The following is a 23416-nucleotide window of genomic DNA, read 5'->3' on the forward strand; positions in this document are numbered from 1 at the left end:
TCTACTTAAAAAACATTATTCCTGTATTAATGTTGCTAATTCAAAATGAAAGTTAAAAATCATGTAGTCTGAAACAATTGTGGAATCTGGGCTGGGAGTAAATGATGTAAAAGATGGGTATAAACTGCTTCTGCAGTCTCTGGCAGGTAAAGGTCAGGCTGTCCAATGTCTGCATTAGACAGAACTTTGACATGATATCTTCCAATAAATACTATGCTAGCTGAAATTCTCCACCTCTAGTTTTATTTTGGGCTAAGGGTAGAAGAGGGTCACAGGACATAACAAAATGCTGCCAAATCTTAACTTAAGAGGTCAGAGAATCGAATTATTTGGAAAAGTGCCTTATGGACATGGACAGAAGGAGGGCAAATGCAACAAGGAGATAATTAGTGATCCTCACTTGCATAGCTAAAATAAGGCCAAGTGATATGTTGGAGTCCTGTATGAGGTGCCAGGGTTGATTCTAATTGAATATGGATGCAAAAGTCTAAAAAGTGTGCTAGATTTCATTCACAGGCTGTTGCTAACATTGTTATATTATTCTGAGGACTAAACGTTCTGGCTTAAATGTTAACTGTGACTAAAAATACCTTCTTTTTTACCCATAGATTATGATTTTCAGGTTAGACTACATACCTTTTATCTGGACACTGTTAACTTCCTATTTTGTTGTCCTGGTGGGGTTTTGTGTTTATTTGCTCCTTTGTGTTTGCTTTTGTGTTTTTTTTTTTTTTCATAACACTGCTGAAAAGTGTTACCTGAATTGTGAGGACCTCCTCGTCCTCAAGCTCTCCAATTCAGCTAATCGGGGGGGGGGGGGGGGGGGAAATAGAAGATAGATTTTAAATCACCATATTTCACAGAAAGCATACTTCACAGTTACTTCAGTGCTTGTAGTCTTAGATACCTGCTCTCTCTCCTTGCAGATTCTTTTTCTTTATGTGAAACCTGTTTTTACTGTTCAAGCATTATCCAGCATGTCACAATGAATGTCTGAGCTGCAGAGATTTTTGATCAAAGCTTCTCTGTTACTACGTATTTGACACAGGGAGATCTCTATTTCTATGTATCCAACACAGGAAGATCTCTTTTGAAGAAGTCAGATGATTTGTTACTTGTTCTTTCCATATGAATACACTTAACTACTTTTTTTCATTACATTGCAATTGTCTTTGTGAGGTTTCCCCCACTGCAGGAGATGACATTGTTCAGGACCTGGGCAGAGCTATGTGTGCTGGACTTCCAAATCTCTCAAGGTTAAAGAGAGAAAACCTCCAACAGAACAAGTAGAGAAAGAATTGGCAACCACCACTCTCTGGGCTCGGCCCTCCAGCCGGTTCCTAAGCCAGCACAAAGTGCTGCTGTCCAAACCACGAGCTGACAGCTTAGCCAGCAGTTTACTGTGGGAGACGGTGTCAAAGGCCTTGCTGAAGTCCAGGTAGACCACATCTACAGGCCTTCCCACGTCCTCCAGATGGGTCACCTGATCATAGAAGGAGATCAGGTTGGAGAGGCAGGACCTGCCCTTCCTAAATCCATGTTGGCTGGACCTGAGCCCTTGGCCCTTGGCCATCCTTCAGGTGTGCAGTTATCACCGCCAGGATAATCTGTTCCATCACTTTCCCTGGCACTGAGGTCAGGCTGACTGGCCTGGAGTTTCCAGGTTCCTCCATCCGACCCTTCTTGTGCATGGGCACCACGTTGGCCAGTTTCCAGTCATCTGGGACCTCTCCAGTGAGCCAGGGCTGGAGGAAAATGATGGAGAGCGGCTTGGCCAGCTCATCTGCCAGCTCTCTCAGCACCCTGGGATGGATCCCGTCCGGTCCCATGGACTTGTGGGTGTCCAAGTGGCTCAGCAGGTCCCAAACTAGTTCCTCATGGATTACCGGGGCAATGCACTGTTCCCTGACCCCATCACCCAGCTCAGGAGGCCACTCGTCCTGAACTCCTCCTGCCTTACTGTTGAAAATTGAGGCAAAGAAGGCATTGAGGACCTCAGCCTTTTCCTCATCTTCGGTTATAATGTTCCCCTTCAGGTCCAACAAGGAGCGGAGGTTCGTCTTGACCCTCTTTTTAGCATTCATATATTTGTGAAAATGCTTTTTTAGTATCTTTCACAGGGGTGGCCAGCTTGAGTTCTAACTGGGCCTTTGCCTCTCTAATTTTTTCCCTACATAATCTAACAACATCCTTAAACATATCATGAGAAGCCTTCCCCTCCTTCCAAAGGTGATACAGCCTCTTTTTTCCCTTAAATCCTCCAGGAGCTGCTTGCTCATCCAGGCCGGTCGCCTTCCCCACTGCTTCATCTTTTGGCACATGGGAACTGCCAGTTCCTGTGCCTTCAAGGGCTCCTATTTGAAGTAGGTTCAACCATCCTGGACCCCTTGGTTCCAGGGAGGGGGTTGAGGCCCCGTCCCTAGAGGTATTTAAGAGCAGGCTGGATGAGGCTCTGGCCAGCCTGATCTAGTGTGGGGTGTCCCTGTCCATGGCATGGGGATTGGAACTAGATGATCCTTGTGGTCCCTTCCAACCCTGACTGCTACTATGATGCTATGAAACGTGCTCAAAGGCACACACACACCTGGCCCACTTGGGCTCCAGGACATGTTCAGGTAAGCCTGGGCAACATGGGCATTTTCCTGAAAAAGCAGACCTGCTGGCTCCTGCCCCATTGTCTGATTCAGAGCATTTCTGGGGCTTTTTGTCCCTTTTGGGACAGTACTTAGGAAATGCAGCAGGACCTGGATCATCATAACAAGAGCTTCCCAAACCTGCCAATATCTTATTAGCAAGGAATGGGAGTCAGCCTGAGCTGACCCAAGCTAGGCCTGCTGCCTGGCATGACTTCAATTGAATCCGCTGATGTTCACACTCTGCTGCCCTCTTACCAACTTCTAAATGAAAGTGCTGGCTGCAGCAAAGTATTATGAAGTTCAGATTGTAACATGAGAGGCTCTCTGAAATGCAGCATGGACAGAATGAGTGTGTGCCTTGAGTTGGAACCACACTGGTCAAAGGTCTTGCAGCTCACTGGCATTGCCCAAGGGAAATGCCATAGGGGTTCCAAGGCCTTGCTTTGCTTATGACTCCCCAGGAACGGCCAAGGAGACACACTTCACACTTCCTGCCTGCACAGCTGCAGATTGCAAAGCTGCAGAGGGATAGAATTTCTTGCAATTATTCCATGGTACAGCCATGGAGACCTGTTAGGGAGCCTTAGTTACAGAATCACTGAAAACACAGCCCTCCACATCAGCTCTTCTGCCAACGTGCTCAGCCCAGCTCTGTGGGAACTGAGCAGTCAGCGACCTATGCCCACATTTCCCAACAAAATGAAGCACAGGCACAGATGGAGCAGTTGCTCAAACACTCTGATTATTTATCTCAAAGACAACAATTGTTTCCAACTATGTACAGAGGAGAGATGCTAGAAGGCATGGACACCATAGAAGAGCTGACATTCACTGTCCAGATGGTGACAAGGCTGTGGTGTCCATGACATCAGTCTGGGAGCCCTTCCAGGAGCTCCTCCCGAAGCTGCTCACACTGTCTCAATGCCCTGGCATGGGCATCCGGATTCTGTACCAGATGCTGCAGTATGTTGTATGGCTTAGACTCTTCAAAGTGTTTGGGCAAGTAGATCTCCTCAGGCATGTTTTTATTGCCAAAGAAGAAGTGGTTGAGCTCTTTCCGTTCCAGACAGCGGTGCAGGAAGTTTAGGATATCGCCAACGACCTGCCGGAAGCAGTCCCTTCTGCACCAGCTGGACACGGGCCTGGTGTTCAGGAAGTGCATGACAATTGTCTTCAAGGTGTAGGGAGAGAATTCTGTGTCCTTCAGCATGCGGGTGCAGAGATGCAGGCATCTGAGATGGAAACTGCCCTGTGGCACCTGGCTGGTCATATGGCTGAAGAAGATGCTCTCTGCCACAGCGTAGCTCAGTTGCCATATTGTGCTTAGGGCGTAGGGGTCCTCTGCACTATGGCTGGTGAGGAAGATGTCTGTACATCCCAGCTGCACCCCAAGGATCATCTCAACATAGAGGGGACTTCCAGAGTCGCTTGTCAGCCTCAGCTGGCAGGTGCGCTGGTTGTATGGCAGCACCTCCATCTTGTAGTGACGAGCCCGAGGCAATGCCACGCAGGCTTGCTTCACCAACCTCCGGAACCAGAGGGCAAGTTTCTCCACATCTAGGTACAACTCGGTGCAGAGGAAGTCCAGCATATATGGTGGCCGATTTTTCATGCGCACGTGATGCTTGGGGCTGTGGATGAAGCACAGCATGTTCCGGACCCTGCAGGCACATTCCAGCACCACACGGATGCGGTAGTCCCTGGCTGGAATCCGCCCCAACGTGGCAAGCTCCCGGTGGAAGCTGTGCCCAGCAGGGGGCTCCAGGGGCACAAGCAGTTGGTAGACAGCGTCGTCTGCCTCACAGGGACTCCAGCCTTCGAAGGCGCTGCCCACACCTATGGCAGGCTGCAGCACTGGCACGAAACTATTTGAGAGGCGCGTTCGCAGGAATCGCAGGAGGTCATCCACCAGCTCCTTCACTACCCTGCTCCTGGACATCATTATCTGCCCAGGCCACTCAATGCACCCGGAAGTAATCCTGTTTCCTTGCTGCTTATTTTCCACACCTTCTCTATCACTGCCTTCCTCTTCTTCCTTGTCCTTCTTGTCTGTGTTGTTGTCCAAGATCTCCTTCTCGCTGCCACCAGAGTCTGCTTCAGGCCTTGTTTTCCTGAGCCACCGCCAGAGCCAAAACAGGAGGATAAGGACTCCAGCAATGGCAGCAAAGAGCACAGCTCCCCAGGTCATGATGCTCTGCTCCTCAGGGCTCTGCTGCATGATCATGGGCACCAGGTTCCTGCGCAGTTGGCTTCTCCTCTCCATCTCCTCCATCAGGCGAGTCATCTCCTCGTTCATCTCCTGCTCCTGCTCCTCCATGCGCTTCCAAGCAGCCTCATCCAGCTTCTCAAGAACCTTCCCTGAGTACAGGAGGAGGCCTTGCAGAAGCAAAGTGAGGAACTTTGGAGCAGCCATGGCCTGCAGGAGAAGGGAGAGAAGGGATTCAGTGGGGCTGGGAAGGAGGGAATTAGTGGTGGAGACCAAGCACAGGAGCAGCAAAGTATGGGTACAGGTAGGGCCTCAAGGGCTGCAGGCAGCTGGCATGCTGCAAGGGTCTACATCCAGCCCAGCATCAGCAGCACCCAGCTCAGGGTGCTCCTGTGAGCACCTGCTGTGTCAGTGCAGGGTGACGCCTCCTACCCCCCAGGGAGCTACCTCTCATCCACCCTCCCCTCCTGTAGGAATCCTGTCTACCAATCCTGCATGCAAATCACCTTGTGATTGCATTGTGAATTGAGATATGGCCCAACAAAGGGTAACTGGACTGCAGCTGGCCTACAACCATGACCCAAGGGCCCAGCATGGACACCTTCAGGACAAGATCATTTCCAGCCATCAGATACCCCAGGAAGGGAGGATGGTGATACAATGGACTCACCACCTGTTTCCTGATGAGTCTGTGGGCAGGTAAATGGAGAATGAGGAGGTGGACACACACAAACACACACACACACACACACACCCCCATCCATCCAGACCCCTCCCCAAGCACAAAGGAATACACAGAAAGATTCCCTGGGGAACCATAGCTGGCTACTTACCTAAGGATGATTTGCTGGGACGATTTCCTGGGGAACCATAGCTGGCTACTTACCTAAGGATGATTTGCTGGGACGATTTCCTGGGGAACAACACCTGGGCACTTACCTAAGGACTAAAAGCTGTATAAAAAGACTTGAGTAATACTGGCAAGACAGAAGCACGGAGACGGCACCACACGCTGGAAACATCACGGGGCAACACAACAGATCTTGGACTCCGAAAACCCTCTCTGCCCCTCCGACCGCTGCTAATATAATTCCTTTCCTACTTTCTCCTTCTTCTCCCTATATCCATTCTTTCTCTCCCTCTCTATATTCTCTCTCTCTGTTTCTGATCCATCCCCTTTAGTTGTGTAATAAATAGTCTAGCTGTTGATAGTTTGGCCTCCTTTGTGCCTCTCGTTTCACAACACAGGAATGGTCAAAAGAACTGAGTCTCTTTCCCTCTCCGCACCGAGACACCTCCCTACACCCACACTTACCGTTAGCCGAAGCTCTACTGAGGCACTGCTGCCCAGTGCCGCAGTTAGAGCTGCTCACCCATTGTGATGTCACAAACCATGCAAGGTGGTGATGCCACGACCACTGGCTCAGTTCAGTGACTCACAGACACCCAAGACAGCCAAAGCCCTGCCCCCTACACTGTGGAAACACAGCTTAGAGAACAGAGTTCCCCGTGATTTACTTTGCCAGGCAGACTGAAGCCCCCATAGAGTCTTATGAAAAATCATCACAGGTGACGTGATCCTTGGACTGGTTGGTGCTCCTTGAGAGCTCCGCCCTCCAGCCAGTTTGTTGAGGAATGGCTTGTAAAGACATGGTTCTATGGAATTATGGTTTGAACAAGAGCATGTAGGCCGCACTCCATCTTGTTATTTACTGCTCACAGTAAGCTAGTGTGTTGATGCAGCCAGGCCACCATGGCCTTGTAGCTGTGCTTGCAGCTGCCTGCAAAGGATAACAGGATACCAAAGCAAGGTCACTACGCCCTTACAGGCGATAACAAGTAAAGAAGAATGTAAAACAGTATTCTTGTGATTATCTCATCAGGATGGGAAAGCAGGATGTTTAACCGCAGAAGGTGGGGTTGTCAGCTACGCTGCTGTATATAAGAAGTGTCTGATGCTCAATAAAGTTGGATTTCGTGGATCATATTGATCGTTTCCGACCCCGTCTTGCGGCACCAGTTCCTAACCCAGCACAGAGTGTTGCTGTCCAAGCCCCAAGCTGACAGCATAGCCAGAAGTTTGCCGTGGGGGACGGTGTCAAAGGCCTTGCTGAAGTCCAGTTTGTTTAACATATTATGGAAACAATACTTTGCTTTTTTCTTAACCTGTTTCTGTTTCTTCAACTGTTACAGTGGGCACGTGCCTTTAGGTGAGCATTCGTGGCTGAGGTGCACATGGGACCTGTCTGGCCATATGGCTGAAGAACTTGCCCTCTGCCTCAGCGCAGCTCTTAGTGCACACTGTGGGGGGGTGGGGTACAGGTGTCTTCTACAGTCTGGCTGCTTAGGGAAATTGTCTGTATCACCTTGCTGCACCCCAAAGAACATGCCAGGATAGAAAGTTCTCCTGGAGTCCCTTGTCAGCTGCAGCTGGCAGGAGCCCTGGCAGAGGGGCAGCACCTTCATTTTGTGCTGCCATGCCTCAGGCAATGCCACCCCATTCCCAAGTTTCCCAACCAAACGAAGCCCAGAAACAGAAGCAGCATTTGCTCAAACACAACATTTATTTACAGCTTTGCATGGAGGAAGGAATGGAACCCTTGGAAGAGGCAAGGGCGGTCAGTGTCCAGGTGATGACTGGAGTCTCTCACGCAAGCCTGCTTGCAAAAGCCTCTCCTGCTGCGTAAGTGCAGAATTCTGTCAGGGGATAATGAGCTGATTTTCTTTAGGGGCTGGGATGCATCCTCTGGGGGTGCTCCTGAAGTGCCTCAGTCAGCTGAGCCAGTAGCCGAACGCTGTCGGCGCGGCCTCCACGGCAGTGCCAGAGGTGCCGCGCGGCGGAGGGAGGCGTCCGTTACCGGCAGCCGGAGTCCGAGCTCGCTGCTGGCCGGAGCTGAGGCGACACGCAGCTGGCCAAGCCGGCAGCAGCCGCCCGCTTCGAAACGGCGCAGAGAGCGCCGGCGGCACCGAGCCCCGGCAGCGGGGCGGGTCAAGGGGCGGCGGCGCGGCAGCTGGCACGGGCAGGGCGAAGCCTCTCTGCCAGCTCCAGGTGTGAGCCGCTAAGCTCAGCTGGGGCTAGGGGGCTCTGCCCTAGTGCTCAACCGGCGGAGGAGAGGCCAGATCCTCTGTGGTGCATCCACGCTCTGAGCTCTCCGAGACAGGAGAAGGGACAGCCTCTAGAAAGAGCCCAGGCTCAAAGGGAATGGAAATGTTGTGCCCGTTGTTAACAAGAGTAGAAAAGAGGCCCCTGGGAATTTCCAACCAGTCAGCCCCGACTCTGTGCCCACGCAGAACATGGAAGAGATCCTCCCAGAAGCTCTGATCAAGCTTCCTGAGCACAGGGAGCTGATTGGAGACAGCCAGCGTCTATCTGGACTTCTGCACAGCCTCCGGACACGGCCCCTGTGCAACAGCCGTTCCTCGACGCACAGAGAGAGATTCAGCATTTCCTCCAGCATGGCATTTAGGGGCAGTTTAGCACAGGATACCGTCCCAGAGGGAACGGGCTCTGTACTTGATGCCGTGGTTGTACCCTTCGTGCCTTCACAAGCCTGATGAGAGGGTGGTAATGATGCTATTCCTGGTGCAGACATGACACCTGATTGTGGTAGAGATTGTAACGTGTCCGCAAGCTGGCTGACTGGAGTTTGGATCTTCGTTGTTAGCATTTCGGGTTCCTTATGCATGTATTGTGCACATACTACAGTCTGTTTTCTTAATGAGCGCTATTCATGAGATCAGAATTATCCTACCTGCCAATTCCTCTTCTCTCAGCAGTAAAAGTTACAACTTTCATTTTTTAGTATGTTTTCAATGTTTCCTGTTTTTACTACAGGTGTTCTCCTTTTATGTGCTTCATTTAATCCATGCCTGAATAATGTTTTCAGTTCTTCAAGAAATAGTTTTAAGAAAAACGTCTTTGTCTAGAGTTGGACCAGGGACTGACTTTCTTTAATCTTAACGTCCTGAGAGGTGCAAGACACGGACCCATAAGAGGTCTCCTGTGTATGTGGAATATGCTCTTCCATCACTTCAATACATTAGGTGCAATGCCTGTCTCATTTTTCAGTCTTTAGTGGCTAATGCCTTGTCAAAATGCCATCGTTTCCAAATTTAATCCCTTTTGACTAAGAGAAGGGAAACAAAACCCTCTTTGTGGCCACTTTTCACTTATTTGCCTAATATTATTATTTTTCCCCTTTAAATCCTGAGTGGAAAAATATCTGCCTGCCTGCAAGGTGTTTACAAGAGGATTGCTGTAACGAGAGTAGCCCTTTGACCGAGAAAAATGCCATGAAAACCACAAGATAATGCTCCTATCAGGAGGTGTCCAAAGAAAGATTGGAGGTGGCACTTGGAGCCATGGTTTAGTTGCCAGCTGGTGTTGGGTAATAGGTTGGACTTGCTCATCTCTGAGGTCCTTTCCAACCTGGTTGATTCCATGATTCTGTGTGAAAAGAAATGGGGGCCAGAGGTATGTGGAGCAAGGAAGAAATCTGTTAAAAGGAGCTGAGATTGCTTTTATATAGTATGGAGTAGAGCACCCTATTATAGGATCTTTTAACAATTGTGAAGCATGAGTTTTAGGGTTGCTCTCCACATTGCTGTTGCAGGTGGGGTTTAGCACCACTTCAAGAAAACTCACTAATTCTTCATTTGTTTGTTTGAAGTGTGGTCCCGTTGCTGGAGTCTGGTGTAGCCTCAGGAGAGGCTGTGGGTTACAATGCTTTGGGCCCTTCCCTGTAGCAGTGAGCTTTGAAGCTTTCAGTCTCCATGTAAAGGGCAGACACTCACATCTTGGTGCCGAGTCTTTACTCAGGGAACCCGCTGTATATACTGCATTACATCTCATCTCTTATGTATGTAGACAATAGTCACAGTGGCAGCTGGAAATCAAGTCTGCAGCCACGAGTGCTGCAGGTGGCAATGAGCCCAATACTTTGAGAGAAAGAAGCTCAGATTCATCAGGACATTTTGACTTCTTTCCTGAAATAGCTTGTGAAAACTGTCTGAAAGTGTGCCACTAATCTACTGTTCCTGAAGGTGAAGGTCTTGTAACGGCAAACAGATTGGTTTAAATGTACAGACAGCCAACACTTTGTTTTGTTTGTTTGGGGTATTCTGCGTGATGTTCTTGTTTGGTTGGGTTTGGGGGTTTTTTTGTTCTAGATACAGCTGGCATGCAAGGAACTGGTACTAGTCAGCCTTTTGGATGTATCTGCAAGGAGAAGGCATCTACGTGGCTTGTCACAGAGGAGTGATGGAGCAGCATTTGAGTGAGCAGAGAACTGTTTCTCTTTCTCTTATGCTGAGCAGTGTTTGAAAAGAAGGAAGGTAACCTGGAAGCTGAAGTCACCTTTCCTCAATATGTTAGTATAAAGAAGAGTAACATGTAGTCTACAATTCTGAGGAGGAAAAACAATTACAGGTCTATTTCCCTCCATATGCCTGCTCAAGCAAATGACATTGTGATGGCAATAGGCTATTTCTAAGGTGTTGTTACCATCACAAAATTGAAAGTTGAGAAAAGTTTTCACTTGACTTGGTCAAAGATGTCTAAGTCTTCTACGTAATGTTAGATCCATTACAAATTTCTCCTGTGGCCAAGGGCTTTTTAATTTTCCTTTATTGAAAGCTACTTTATCACAGTATCACCAAGGTTGGAAGAGACCTCAAAGATCACCGAGTCCAACCCGTCACCACAGACCTCATGACTAGACCATGGCACCAAGGGCCACGTTCAGTCCCCTCTTGAACACCTCCAGGGACGGTGACTCCACCACCTCCCAGGACAGCCCATTCCAATAGCGAACGACTCTCTCAGTGAAGAACTTTCTCCTCACCTGGAGCCTAAACTTCCCCTAGTGCAGCTTGAGACTGTGTCCTCTTGTTCTGGTGCTGGTTGCTAGAGGGAAGAGACCGACCCCTTCCTGGCTACAACCACCTTTCAGGTAGTTGTAGAGAGCAATGAGGTCTCCCCTGAGCCTCCTCCAGGCTAAACAACCCCAGCTCCCTCAGCCTCTCCTCACAGGGCTTGTGCTCAAGGCCTCTCCCCAGCCTCATTGCCCTTCTCTGGACACGTTCAAGTGCCTCGATGTCCTTCTTAAACTGAGGAGCCCAGAACTGGACACAGTACTCAGCGTGTGGCCTAACCAGTGCAGAGTACAGAGGCACAATGACTACCCTGCTCCTGCTGGCCACACTATTCTTCATGCAGGCCAGGATGCCATTGGCCTTCTTGGCCACCTGGGCACGCTGCTGGCTCATGTTTAGGCGGCTGTCAATCAGCACCCCCAGGTCCCTCTCTGTTTGGCAGCTCTCCAGCCGCTCCCACCCCAGCCTGTAGCTCTGCATGGGGTTGTTGTGGCCAAGGTGCAGCACCTGGAACTTGGATTTGTTGAATGCCATCCCGTTGGACTCTGCCCATCTGTCCAGTCGGTTGAGGTCCCTCTGCAGAGCCCTTCTGCCTTCTAACAGATCAACATGTGCTCCCACCTGGGTGTCATCGGCAAATTTGCTGATGACTGACTCAATCCCCTCATCCTGATTATCAGTGAAGATGTTAAAGAGGATGGGGCCCAGCACCGATCCCTGGGGGACGCCACTGGTGACTGGCCGCCAGCTGGATGTGGCACCATTCACCACCACTCTCTGGGCTCGGCCCTCCAGCCAGTTCCTAACCCAGCACAGAGTGTTGCTGTCCAAGCCACGAGCTGACAGCTTAGCCAGAGGTTTGCCGTGGCGGACGGTGTCAAAGGCCTTGCTGAAGTCCAGTTGATGTAAGTCAGCAGAAAGAATATAGCCATCTGAGTAGCATCTAAAACACTACTCTCACTGTAAGATCAATAAAAAACACCAGGAGCTGACATTACAGTTACGATTGATAGCGCCAATAACTGCAGTCACTCATCTGACCTGTGATTTTTCACAACACAAAAACACGTTTCCTGCTTTTGTACTATGCCAGGCTGGATTCTTTAGATTATTACACCTGAGTAAGAGTAATATGATGATAGAGTATCAGGCTCGATACTGTTATCACTGAATTAGAGAAGAAGAGGAAAATAATATGGTGACTGCATGTACTTTGGCAGACACAGTGTACATAGTACACCAGACACAGCAGTATGTATTTAAGTCAATACATGGTTATTGACTTTAAAAGGTATCTGGGAATTATTCCCTGCTTTAAGCTTTTATTGTAGGCACCCGTGCAAAATTGCAAAGTGATAGCACTCATTTTCTCAGTGCTTCTGCAGGCTGTGTGGAGTTTATTGATTACTTAAATCATATAAAGGAAAGGAAATACTTTTATTTACTCTACTGTTAAAACTTACTGAGCAGGGAGGATTGTGCATATTATAGTTGTGAGATCTGTTGGGACAGGTTGGACTTGATGATCCTTGGGGTCTCTTCCAACCTTAGTTATACTGTGATACTGTGATAGCAATCAGAGCCAAGGAGGCAGTGCTGCCTTCCTTAAAACACACAGAGATATAGGGAAACCAGTGTGAAACCAATTAAACATACCTGGCAATAATAAATTTGCTTTTAAGTATCTATAAGTACCTTTGGTATCTCTGTCCCCATTGATAGTTTATTTTCTGGTCAGGTGCGCCATTGATTGCTCTGCACTGAAGCTATTTTTACCTCAGTAGCTTTCCAAACTTCTCCTTGCCTCAATTTTCTTCAGATACAAAAGCTGAGCAAGATTATGTGAAATGCTGCTTAGCAACAGCCCTGTTCCTAAAATGATAATGGCTGAGCACTCCATGTCAGTATCTCTTGAAGGAAGTCAGATATTCGTCCCTTTGCTCCACAGTGTTTCAGGACCTCTCTCTCCTCCACTTCTCCTCCTCTTCTCCATTAAAAAACCAAAAAACCAAACAAAAACAAAAGTAGAATGAAAATTACTCACAATTTCACACTATATATTGTGCTGCCACATGCAACTCATATGTTATTTAGATTTCAGACATCTGTATTTCTCTGTGTGAAAACAAATCCTTATGTTTTATCTCCCTGCAGAGTGGGAAAAGGTACCTAAAAGCACTGACCTTCAGGTACTGGAAGGCTGTTACCAGGTCTCTATGGAAAATAGCAAGGGATTCATTCTTAATCCATTCATCTCTCTTTAAAACACAAAGAGTAGTCCATTTCCATTTCTGCTATAATTGTCCATATAGAAACACTCTTTTTTTTTTTACAACAAATTAACTTGCCACTTAAGGGAAGAGTGCACATCCTCTGCAGAAGAGATGACAGGTCCTGCAGGGGAACAATTTGAACAAACACTGACAGAATAAGAATGACAAGGAACATAAACAGACACAGAAGAGGCAGAAAGCCTCAGAGAGATCAAAAAAGCATTGGCAAAAGGCAGCAAGTCACTGTCTGCTGTAAGGCAAAAAGAGGCTCAAAATGGGAAAAAGTGCATTCTCTGTGTGAGCCCTTGGCTGTGTGAGTGCAGAGGTTCACTGGCTTCACCAGCAGTGGAACAGTGAACATACACCAACGTTTCTAGGAGTTTGTGATCAAGCAAGTCCTCTAGGAGGAGGGGGGGAAATAAGAGAAAAGAAAGAAAGCAGGACAATAAAAGGCAAAGACTGTCAAATCACTGACAAATGTTTCTTATTATGAGGAAAAATTGCCTTTAAGCAGTGGTCCAGATGTAACAAGCACTTTGTTTTCCAAGAGACATCTGCTGAATACAAATGTTGAAGCAATTCTTCTTGTCCCATCTGCCCTGTGATGGGAGAGCCAACATGCCACTGATGAACATCTAGATCCAACTCACCAATAGGTCAGACAGGAGCACTAGAGAGATGCTCTTTGCCACTGTAGCAAGCAAGTTTGTGTGGCTAATGCTCCGTTGAAGTTCAAGTGGGTTAGCACTGTGAATAACAACAAAAAGGGTTTTGTAAATGTTAACAGCAATAGAAAAGTCCTAAGTAACACTGGTTCGTTACTCAACGAGGTCTGCCACCCCACAAACAGACAAACACAAAGCAGAGATATTCAATATCTTCTTTGTTTCTGTGTTCCACACCGATGATGGACTCTGAGAGCCCTGGAGTCGTGTGCAGGAAGACTCTTGGCTGAGATGATGATGACAGAATTGTGGAATCACAGAATTGCTTGCACTGGAAGAGACCTTCAAGATCTACTTCCAACCCCCCTGCTATAGGCTGGGACACCTCTCACCATACCAGGTTGCTCAAAGCCTCATCCAGCCTAGTCTTAAACACTTCCAGGGATGATACAGGCACAGCTTCTCTGGGCAACCCTTTCCAGTGTCTCAGCACCCTCACAGTAAACAACACTTTCATAATGTCCAATCTAAATCTACCCTGCTCTAGTTTAGGACCATTGCCACCTGCCCTATTGCCACATGCCATGATACGGTCCTGGCTACCTCTGAAGGTGCTCAATGCTTGCTGCTGCACCTGGATGTTCACAGATCTACGGGATGTGATGGGATTCCTCCCAAGGTACTGAAAGAGCTGCTTGATATTACCACAGGACCTCTTTTCATTATTTTTCAATGGTCGAGAGCCTGCAGAGGTCACAGTGGACTGGAAGTTGGCAAATACTTTCCTAGTTTTCAGGAAGGGTAAGGTAATTACAGGCCTGTCAATCTCACTTCAGAGCCTGATACAATTATGGAGAAGGTTACTCTGGGAGTTACTGAAGAACACTTGAGAGGCAATGAAGTTACTGGTCATACTAAGCATGGGTTCAGGAGGGGAAACTCCTTTTCATCCAAACCAATTGCCTTTTATGACAAAGTCACCCCTCTGTTTCACCAAGACAAGCCAGTAGATGTGGGGTTTTCAGATTTTAGCAAAATCTTTTGCAGTGTCTCTTGAAATGCCCTTCTGGACAAAATAGCCAACACACAGATAGACAAGTCCAGAAACCCTTGGGTGATGATACTAACCAAGAAGGAGCTTTGGACTCTCCTCAGGGTACAGAGGCCTTACAGAGACATCCACTCAGACTGGAGAGCTGGTCAGTCACCAACGACATGAAATTTAATGAGTGCCATTTTCTCTACCTGGCACAGGGTAATCCTGATTGTACATACCAGCTGGGGGATGAGGGGCTAGAAAGCAGCCACATGGAAAGAGATCACAGTATCACAGTACATGAGAGGTTGGAAGGGACCTCAAGAGATCACGGAGTCCAACCCCCCTGCCAAAGCAGGACCACCCAGGGTAGTCCGCACAGGAATGCATCCAGGTGGGTTTGGAAAATCTCCATAAAAGGAGACTCCACAACCTCTCTGGGCAGCCTGCTCCAGGGCTCTGTCACCCTCACTGTAAAGAAGTTTCCCCTCGTGTCGAGGTGAAGTCCTCTATCTTCAAGCTTGAACCTGTTGTTCCTTGTCTTATTACTGCACACCACCGAAGAGAGCTTGGCCCCCTCCACTTGACACCCACCCTTCAGCTATTGATAGACATTGATCAGAACCCCTCTCAGTCTTCTCAAGACTAAACAGCCCCAAGGCTCTCAGTCTCTCTTCACAGGGCAGATGCTCAAGTCCCCTAACAATCCTTGTACCTCTCCACTGGATTCTTTCCAGCAGTTCTCTCTCTTGAATTGGGGAGCCCAAAACTGGACACAATACTCCAGGTGTGGTCTCAACAAGGCATAGTAGAGGGGGAGAGGAACCACCCTAGACCTGCCAGACACACTTTCCTTGATGCATCCCAGGATGCCATTGGATCTCCTGGCCGTAAGGGCACCTTGCTGACCCATGCAGAACTTTCTGTGCCACCAGCACTGCACGGTCTTTCTCCATCGAGCTGCTTTCCAGTAGGGCAGCCCCTAACCTGTATTGATGCCTGTTTTTCCTCCCAGATGCAGGACCCTGTACTTGTCCTTATTGAACTTCATGAAGTTCACGTTCACCCAGCTCTCAGCCTGATCCAGATCTCACTGGATGGCTGCACAGCCTGAGGGGTGTCAGCCAACCCCCAGTTTTGTGTCACCAGTGAACTTGCTGAGGGTACTCTCAATCTCTTCATCCAGGACATTGATAAAGGCATTGAGCAAAACTGCAATCAGTACTGATCCCTGGGGAACACCACTGGCCACAAGCCTCCAAGATGACTCTGTGCCACTGATGGCAACCCTCTGAACTCTGTTGTGGAGCCAGTTTGCAATCCACCTCATGGACCAGCTGTCTGTGTCGCATTTCCCGAGCTTTTCTATGAGGATGTTATGGCAAACAGTATCAAAAGCCTTGCTGAAGTCAAGGTCTGGGGGCTTGAGTTGATGGCAACTGAATGTGAGTCAGCATTGTGCCCTAGCAACCAAAAGAGCCAATCATCTAAAGTGTGTAGCATAGCTGGCTGGTCAGGGAAGGTGACTCTCCCACTCTGCATTGCACTGGCCCCACTTCAAGTCCTTTGTGCAGTTTTGGGCACCTCAACATATAAAGGACATCAGGCTATTAGAATGTGATCAGAGGAGGATGACCAAAATGGTGACATGCTTCGAGGACAAAGCTTGCGAGGACTGGCTGAGGTCACTTAATTTGTTCAGCGCCAAGATTGAGATGTGACCACATCACAGTCTACAGCTTCCTCCAAGAGGGCCTAGAGGCAGAGGTGTTGATCGCCACTCTCTGGTGAGCAGTGACAGGACATGAGAAAATGAAATTCAGGGGAAGATCTGAGTGGCCCTTAGGAAAAGGTTCTTCACTGAGAGGGTGTGAGAGGGTGGTCAGTTGCAGTAACAGGTGGAAGAGGTGCGTTGCAGAAGTGGTCATGGCAGCAAGCCTGTCCGAGTTCAAGAAGTGTCTGGACATTGCTGTCAGTGATATGGCTTAAATTTAGTTAGCTCTGCAGTGAGAGGGGAGTTGGACTCAGTGATCCTCCTTATAGGTCTCTTCCAACCTGAGATATTCTAGAACTCTCTTTGTCTGCCCTGGGGGTCGGGGAAAGGGAGCAAGCACTGAGGTGAGAGCACTGAGCCCACATTATTGCAAGGATGACATCTGTGCTTCTCTGCTATCAATAATTCACATTCATGGTTGGGCAAGTTATTGTGAAGTCCTGTCTGGGCAGTCTGGATCTGTCAGCGGTGAAGAAAAGATTGTGAGGATCTTATTAGGGGCAACTTGGAGGCCTTGACTGTAGTGGGTTTTCATTTACAATGCCTTTTTCATCCTATGTCTGTTAGACTGAGACCAGGCTAACGGTTTGTATTACCAGGACTTTGTTGGTCCATAACAAATTCAATTTCTCTTGCCCCTAACACACAGCATGTTCACCCAGCTCTCAGCCTGTCCAGATCTCACTGGATGGCTGCACAGCCTGAGGGGTGTCAGCCAACCCCCAGTTTTGTGTCACCACAAAAAAAAAAGCCTGGCTGCTTTCTGACCCCAGCCTGTAGCACTGCATGGGATTTTGGCCAAAGTGCAGCACCCGCCACTTGGACTTACTGAATGTCATCCTGTTGAATTCTGCCCATCTGTCCAGCCTGTCAAGGTCCCTCTGCAGAGCTCTCCTACCCTCTAACAGATCAGCTCCTGTCCCCAGCTTGGTGTCATCTGCAAATTTACTGATGATGCACTCAATCCCCTCATCCAGATCATCAATAAAGATATTGAACAGGACGGGGCCCAGCACTGGTCCCTGGGGGACACCACTAGTGACTGGCCTCCAGCTGGATGTGGCACCATTCACCACTACTCTCTGGGCTCAGCCCTCCAGCCAGTACTATACACAGTTCTGAAATCTAGGAAAATTCATCTGAACAGGGTTTATATTTGTTTAGACTCCTTGGGACTGCATTCAACACTTTTCTGGCAAGCAATCTCCCGAACTCCTATGCTATTCATTAGAAAGACGAGAAGCCTGAGAGTATTCCAAATCATCACCAGGGTTACTACAAAAAATGACTGAAAGTTCAATATACCCTGCCTGTAGTTCCAATGTCAGGCATCCATCCCAACGTGCTACAGGCAGATAAGTAGTAACAATTCCATGTGGGGGAGGGGCAAGGTTGGGGGGTGGTGGTCTCCTGATGCAGAGTCCGTTGGGTGATCAATGAAGGCATGAACCCCGTTGCAGCAGTGTTCCAGAAAAGCAGAGAGCAGAGAACCTGAGAAGTCCTCCCAGAAGACCTTTATTGCTGTGTTGTAGAATCCCTTGCATTACATATTCTTAGAGTCCCACTTACAGAAGTCCCAGAAGCCCTTAACAGATGAAGCAGCTAACAGAAGTCCTGAGTATACGCTTAGCAGCATCCTTACACCAAAGTCCTAGGCAGAAGAAGTAGCTAACAGAAACAGAAGCCCCCAGCAGCCCTACCCTCCCCCCCACCCCCCCAGCCCCCTTGTATCTCAGAGTGGCTGTTTTTATAGTCTTTGCTATCAACCAAGCAGTAAAATCCAACCAGATATAGAAGCTAAAATCTTTTCCCAGTAAGAGGTGTCAGCACGTCAAGGAGGTGGCTTCTGCAGCATGTTCCAATGCAGGGGTGACAACGTGAGGATGCTGTTCTTGGCACACATGGGTGTTCTTGTTCTGCTCTAGGCAGCGTGCAATTGGTCAGCTAAGAACTCCTGCACTCTGCACATACCCAGCAGCTGCCCTCAGAACAGTGGCTTCAACAGGGTGGAAGGAACTCACAGCACCTTATAAATCATATGGCTTGAAAATGCAGAAACCCCATTTTTTCCCAGAACTGTGAACTCTGTTTATGGATCCCTGATAGTTTCTATTTAAATTTCTGCAGACTTCTCCAGCAACCAGCACCAGAACAAGAGGACACAGTCTCAAGCTGCACCAGGGGAAGTTTAGACTCAAGGTGAGGAGAAAGTTGTTCACAGAAGGAGTTGGCCATTGGGATGGGCTGCCCAGGGAGGTGGTGGAGTCACTGTCCCTGGAGGTGTTCAAGAGGGGATTGGCTGTGACACTTGCTGCCATGGTTTAGTAGTCATGAGATCTTGGCTGACAGGTTGGACTTGATGATCATTGAGGTCTTTTCCACCCTTATTGATTCTATGATTCTCTGAGAAATGATTCCATTGGAGAGATACCTACCATAGGACTGCTCGTATCAAAACAATTCTTGGGCTTCTGGTTTCTTCTTGCTTTGTTGCTCTGGAGAGATACTATCCTGCTTCTGCTTGACCTTGGCTGCATTGTTTTAGTTAAGTCTACCAGCAACTTTCTCCGCTCCTTTCTCCCTCTTGGAGAGGAGGAGACTCAGGGGTGACCTTATTGCTCTCTACAACTACCTGAAGGGAGGTTGTAGACAGGCAGATGGTGGTCTCTTCTCCCAGACAGCCAGCACCAGAACAAGAGGACACAGTCTCAGGCTGCACCAGGGGAGGTTTAGGCTGGATGTCAGGAAGAAGTTCTATACAGAGAGAGTGATTGCCCATTGGAATGGGCTGTGTGGGGAGGTGGTGGAGTCGCCATCATTGGAGGTGTTCAGGAGGAGACTTGATGGGGTGCTCGGTGCCACGGTTTAGTCGTTTAGGTGGTGTTGGATTGGTTGATGGGTGGGACGCGATGATCTTGAAGGTCTCTTCCAACCTGGTTTATTCTATTCTACTTTCTATTCTATTCTCTTGGACAGGGGGTGGGAGGGGCAGAGAGACAGCTTCCCTGGTCTCTTGACCACAGGCTTCTCGTGTTGTTTGTTAATTGTAAATGTCTGTAAAATATTGTAAATATTGTATATTTGTATATATTAATTGCATTCCACGGGAGATTGTAGGTTGGCCTGGAAATACAGCTTTCATTTGCTTCCAGCTGAGCTGGTCTGGCAAAGTGAATGTTTGGGGCGTTAATTTCAACCCACCACAAAATGAAGGGCGCCTAAAGAGGCTTTGAACTTCAGGTGAAGTCTCACTTCTGGCACGTATGTGCTACACATGTCACAGCCCTAACTCGTTTGCTGAAGTTTTCTGCTTCAGTTTGCAAGCTTGATGGAGAAAGTAATTTCTGCTCCTAAGGTTCCTATTTCACTGTTATCATTACAACAAGTATTAGAATTGGATTAGCATAAAATGGAGATTCAGAAATTTTGAGAACAATTGAAATAATAATCACTTTATAAAGGCTTAATAAAGCTTTATAGCACAGAAATAAAGGGGAAGATTCCAGCTGAAAGTACCTGAAAATTGCAAGAACGGCCAAGATTCTATTTAAATGAGAGCTCTTCTACTCTTCTCCCCTACACAGCAAGAAATTCAGCAACCGCTGTCTGAGGTATTTCCATATTCTTCTTCATAATAGCCGAGTAAGGCTTCTGGGGTTTAATAGCAAAATACCCAAGGAGATGACAGAACAGAATAGTTCAGTTGTTCTTTCATTCTGCTTTCTGGCAACACAGAGTCTCATTCACATCATTTATCTGAAAAGTCCTGGAGTGTGCTCATTTCCCTTGTTAAGCAGAACGGCTCTGTTTACTTCCATCAGTGCACCAAAGCGGAGTAAAAATTATCATTCTCCCACATGTGCTTTACATCACAGTGACCTCTTAGCAGTATAGTTGAATGGGCCCAGGCTATGCTACTTCCTACTTTTCTAGCCAGCATTTACAGTTCCACATATCACAAACCCATGCATCATGACTACAGTTGGTTGGCATCCATGAGGAAGAAACAACCAACAAACAAATATGCTTGGTTAACACCCCTAAGAAATAAATAAATAGAATCTCATAAAAAAGAATTCAGGTGTTGAACATGTGGAATAGTGACTGCTTGCTGGTGGAGAAGGAGGAATACTTACTGATGGCTGTGCAAGTTTGTGTCTTCAAAGACATAAAGGGGGGGAGAACTTGATACTTTCCCACTCTCTTAGTGAGGGCAAGTCAAACAATTTGATTCTCACACATCCCAGAGACATATTCAATGAGTCGAGACACCTGGGAAGCCCCCAACCATACCTATAGATGCTGAATACTTTGGAAAGGTGCCAACAAAGGAAGATAGCACCCCAAACAAGAATCATGTCTGAGGAGACTAAAGGTCACTGTGAAAAGCACCAGCTCTAGAACTGACCAACGTCTGAACTGACCGAAGTCTGAACCTCCTAAGAAACAGAAGGATTTACTTTGAATTTTATATTCCAAATTCTCCTGATACTCTTAGTCATAAACAGCTGGTATGGTCTGAGACTGATCTAGCCACCCTGAGGGTCCCCTTTAAGAAGAATTTTAGAGAGCAAGGGAGTCAATTCTGAAAACCTGCTAACTCAATGTGAGGGCCACTCTTACCCCCTTCTACTCCCAAGCTCCATGAAAATCACTCAATGTTAAATCACTTCCACTCTGTATAAACATATAGACATGGAAAGACATGGATTGATAGGCAGAATACTCTGTGGACAAGGAACTGGCTTGATAATCATACTCGAAGAGTGATGATGAATGGCTCAATAGCTAAGTGAAGACAAGGGATGAGCGGTGCTCCTCAGGGGTTGGCAGTGGGGACTGGTGCTGGTTAATGTCTTTGTTGAATGCAACTCTTAGCAAGTCTGCCAATGACACCAAGCTGTGTGGGCTGGTTATCAGAGGAAAAGATTCCCTACAGAAGGACCTTGACAGTCTGGAGAGGTGGGCCAATGCCAAGCTCCTGAAGTTCAACAAAGTCAAATGCAAGGTTTTTCACCTGGTTCACGATAATCCCAAGCAAAACTACAGGCAGAGTGGAGAATGGGTGGAGAATGGTCATCAGGAGAAGGATTTGGGAGAGCTGGTTAATGAGATGCTCAGCATGAGCCAGCAATGCGCACTTGCATCCTGGAAAGCAAACTGCATCCTCTACTGCATCAAAAGAAACATGGCCAGCATGATTCAGAGAGGTGATTCTGCCCCTCTACTCCATTCTTAAGACACTCCACCTGGACTACTGTTTGCCCTTCTGCAGCCCCCAAAGAAAGAAGGAAATGGAACTGTTCGAGCGTGTCCAGAGGAGGGACACAAAAATGGTCAGAGGGCTGGTGCACCTCTCCTCTCAAGTCTGGTAGAGTTAAGTCTGTTCAGCCATGAGAAGAGAAGGCTCTGGCAACAGCTCATAGCAGTCTGCCAGTGTTTGAAGGGGGCTACAGGACAGCTGATGAGGGACTTTTTGAAAGGGTATGTACTGACAGGACAAGGGGGAATGGCTTCAAACTGGAAAAAGCTTAATTCAGATTAGAAGTTAATAAGAAATACTTTCCCACAAGGGTGGTAAGACACTGGAAAGTGTTGCCTAAAGTTGTGGAGGTTCCGACCCTGGAAGTTCAAAGCCTTAAGAAACCTGGTCCAGAAGGAGTTGTCCTTGCAAATGGCAGGAGAATTGGAATTAGATGATCATTAAGGTCCCTTTTAACCCAAACTAGTCTATGATTCTATGGTGCTGTGATTCTATACTCACACAAATATTTTAATCCAATCACGTTAATCACTTGCATTACAGTAAGTAATGCAGTGACCTTGTATCAAACTGAACCTCAATTAACCTTTGTTAATTTCTGCTAAATGCTACGAATTTCATTCAGAATTTGTCAAATTATTAATCTGCCTCAATAAACCACATTGCTGCCTTTTTATCTGGATGAGGTGACATGCACTCGCTCCACAGTGAGCAGGGTCTTAGAATTCCACAAGCGGTGATTTAAAGGAGAACGATCCTGTTGCCACCACAATATGCTCAACAGAACAGTAGGGAGACTAAGAATGAAATGGAAATTCACATTATAATTGTGAATTTTTTACCATAAACTCAGGAATCATCTGAAAGCAAGCTTGTACTCCCTATGTACATTGTACTCAATACGGACACCAATTACTGACTGACAAAACTGCTAATAATCTAACTAGGAGAAGGCTGTATGATTCCTCATCGCTGTAGACAAGCAGCCTGAGCGACCATGAGTGAGGTTTCAGTGATTTCAGGTTGACTCAGTTCTGTAGGCACAAAACTACCTGGAGGGACAGGTAAACTGCAACAAAGGGTAAAATTACAGTTCCACTTCAACCATATACTGGAATGAATGACTGGGAAGTAGTTGCAGAAGTTAGCAACACAGCTTTAAATGCACCTCAGGTGGAGTACGAATCTCCTTTTTCCTTTGCTTACACATCACTTCCTTACAATCTAGTAGGTAAGGAGCCTTCCTATCTGTCAGTCTCTCCTGCACAAGCCCTTAAAACTGGGAATGGAAATGTGTTTAATATCCAGAGTGGCAGATCTATGCATAGAATATGCCCAAACATCTACAATTTAAAGAGTCAGGAGTTAAAACTAGCGGAAAACATAGCACCAAAATAGCTTGCCAAGTGTTGCACAATGACCAGCAACATAACTGATACTGACATCTAGGATCTGACATACTCAGCATGTGGGCAAGCACTCTGCACAACTTCTCCTTCTGAATCCTTCAGCTGTCAAGAGATGTCAGTGTCCTTGAACTGTCCCCAGTGTGACCAACTGCAGTTGATTTATTTCAGCCTAACTATAAAAAATAACTACAAATGAAGCAGGGTGGGGAGGGGAATGGTCTTTATGTTAAACAAATACATAGGATAGTGATAGGATGAGAGGGAATGGCTTGAAGCTTGA

The 23416-nt window shown here is 47.4% G+C and overlaps 1 protein-coding gene across 1 annotated transcript; it reads right to left on the reverse strand.

Moving 5' to 3' along the window:
• Positions 1–3504: 3504 nt before the first annotated feature.
• LOC128899474 (inositol 1,4,5-trisphosphate receptor-interacting protein-like 1) lies at positions 3505–5049 on the reverse strand. Its single transcript, XM_054178768.1, has 2 exons — positions 4850–5049; positions 3505–4747 (listed from the first exon to the last, which is right to left on the reverse strand). Exons 1-2 carry the CDS (start codon positions 5047–5049, stop codon positions 3505–3507), a joined length of 1443 nt encoding a protein of 480 aa, XP_054034743.1.
• Between the last annotated feature and the right edge of the window lie 18367 nt (positions 5050–23416).

The sequence above is a fragment of the Dryobates pubescens genome, chromosome Z, assembly GCF_014839835.1.
Source record: "Dryobates pubescens isolate bDryPub1 chromosome Z, bDryPub1.pri, whole genome shotgun sequence".
NCBI lineage: Eukaryota > Metazoa > Chordata > Aves > Piciformes > Picidae > Dryobates > Dryobates pubescens.

Coding starts and splice junctions, on each gene's coding strand:
- LOC128899474 (XM_054178768.1), bottom strand. CDS start 5,049: ATGGCTGCTCCAAAGTTCCTCACTTTGCTTCTGCAAGGCCTCCTCCTG. Junction 4,748..4,849: donor CTGGTGCCCATGATCATGCA/GCAGAGCCCTGA, acceptor GCGGTGGCTCAG/GAAAACAAGGCCTGAAGCAG.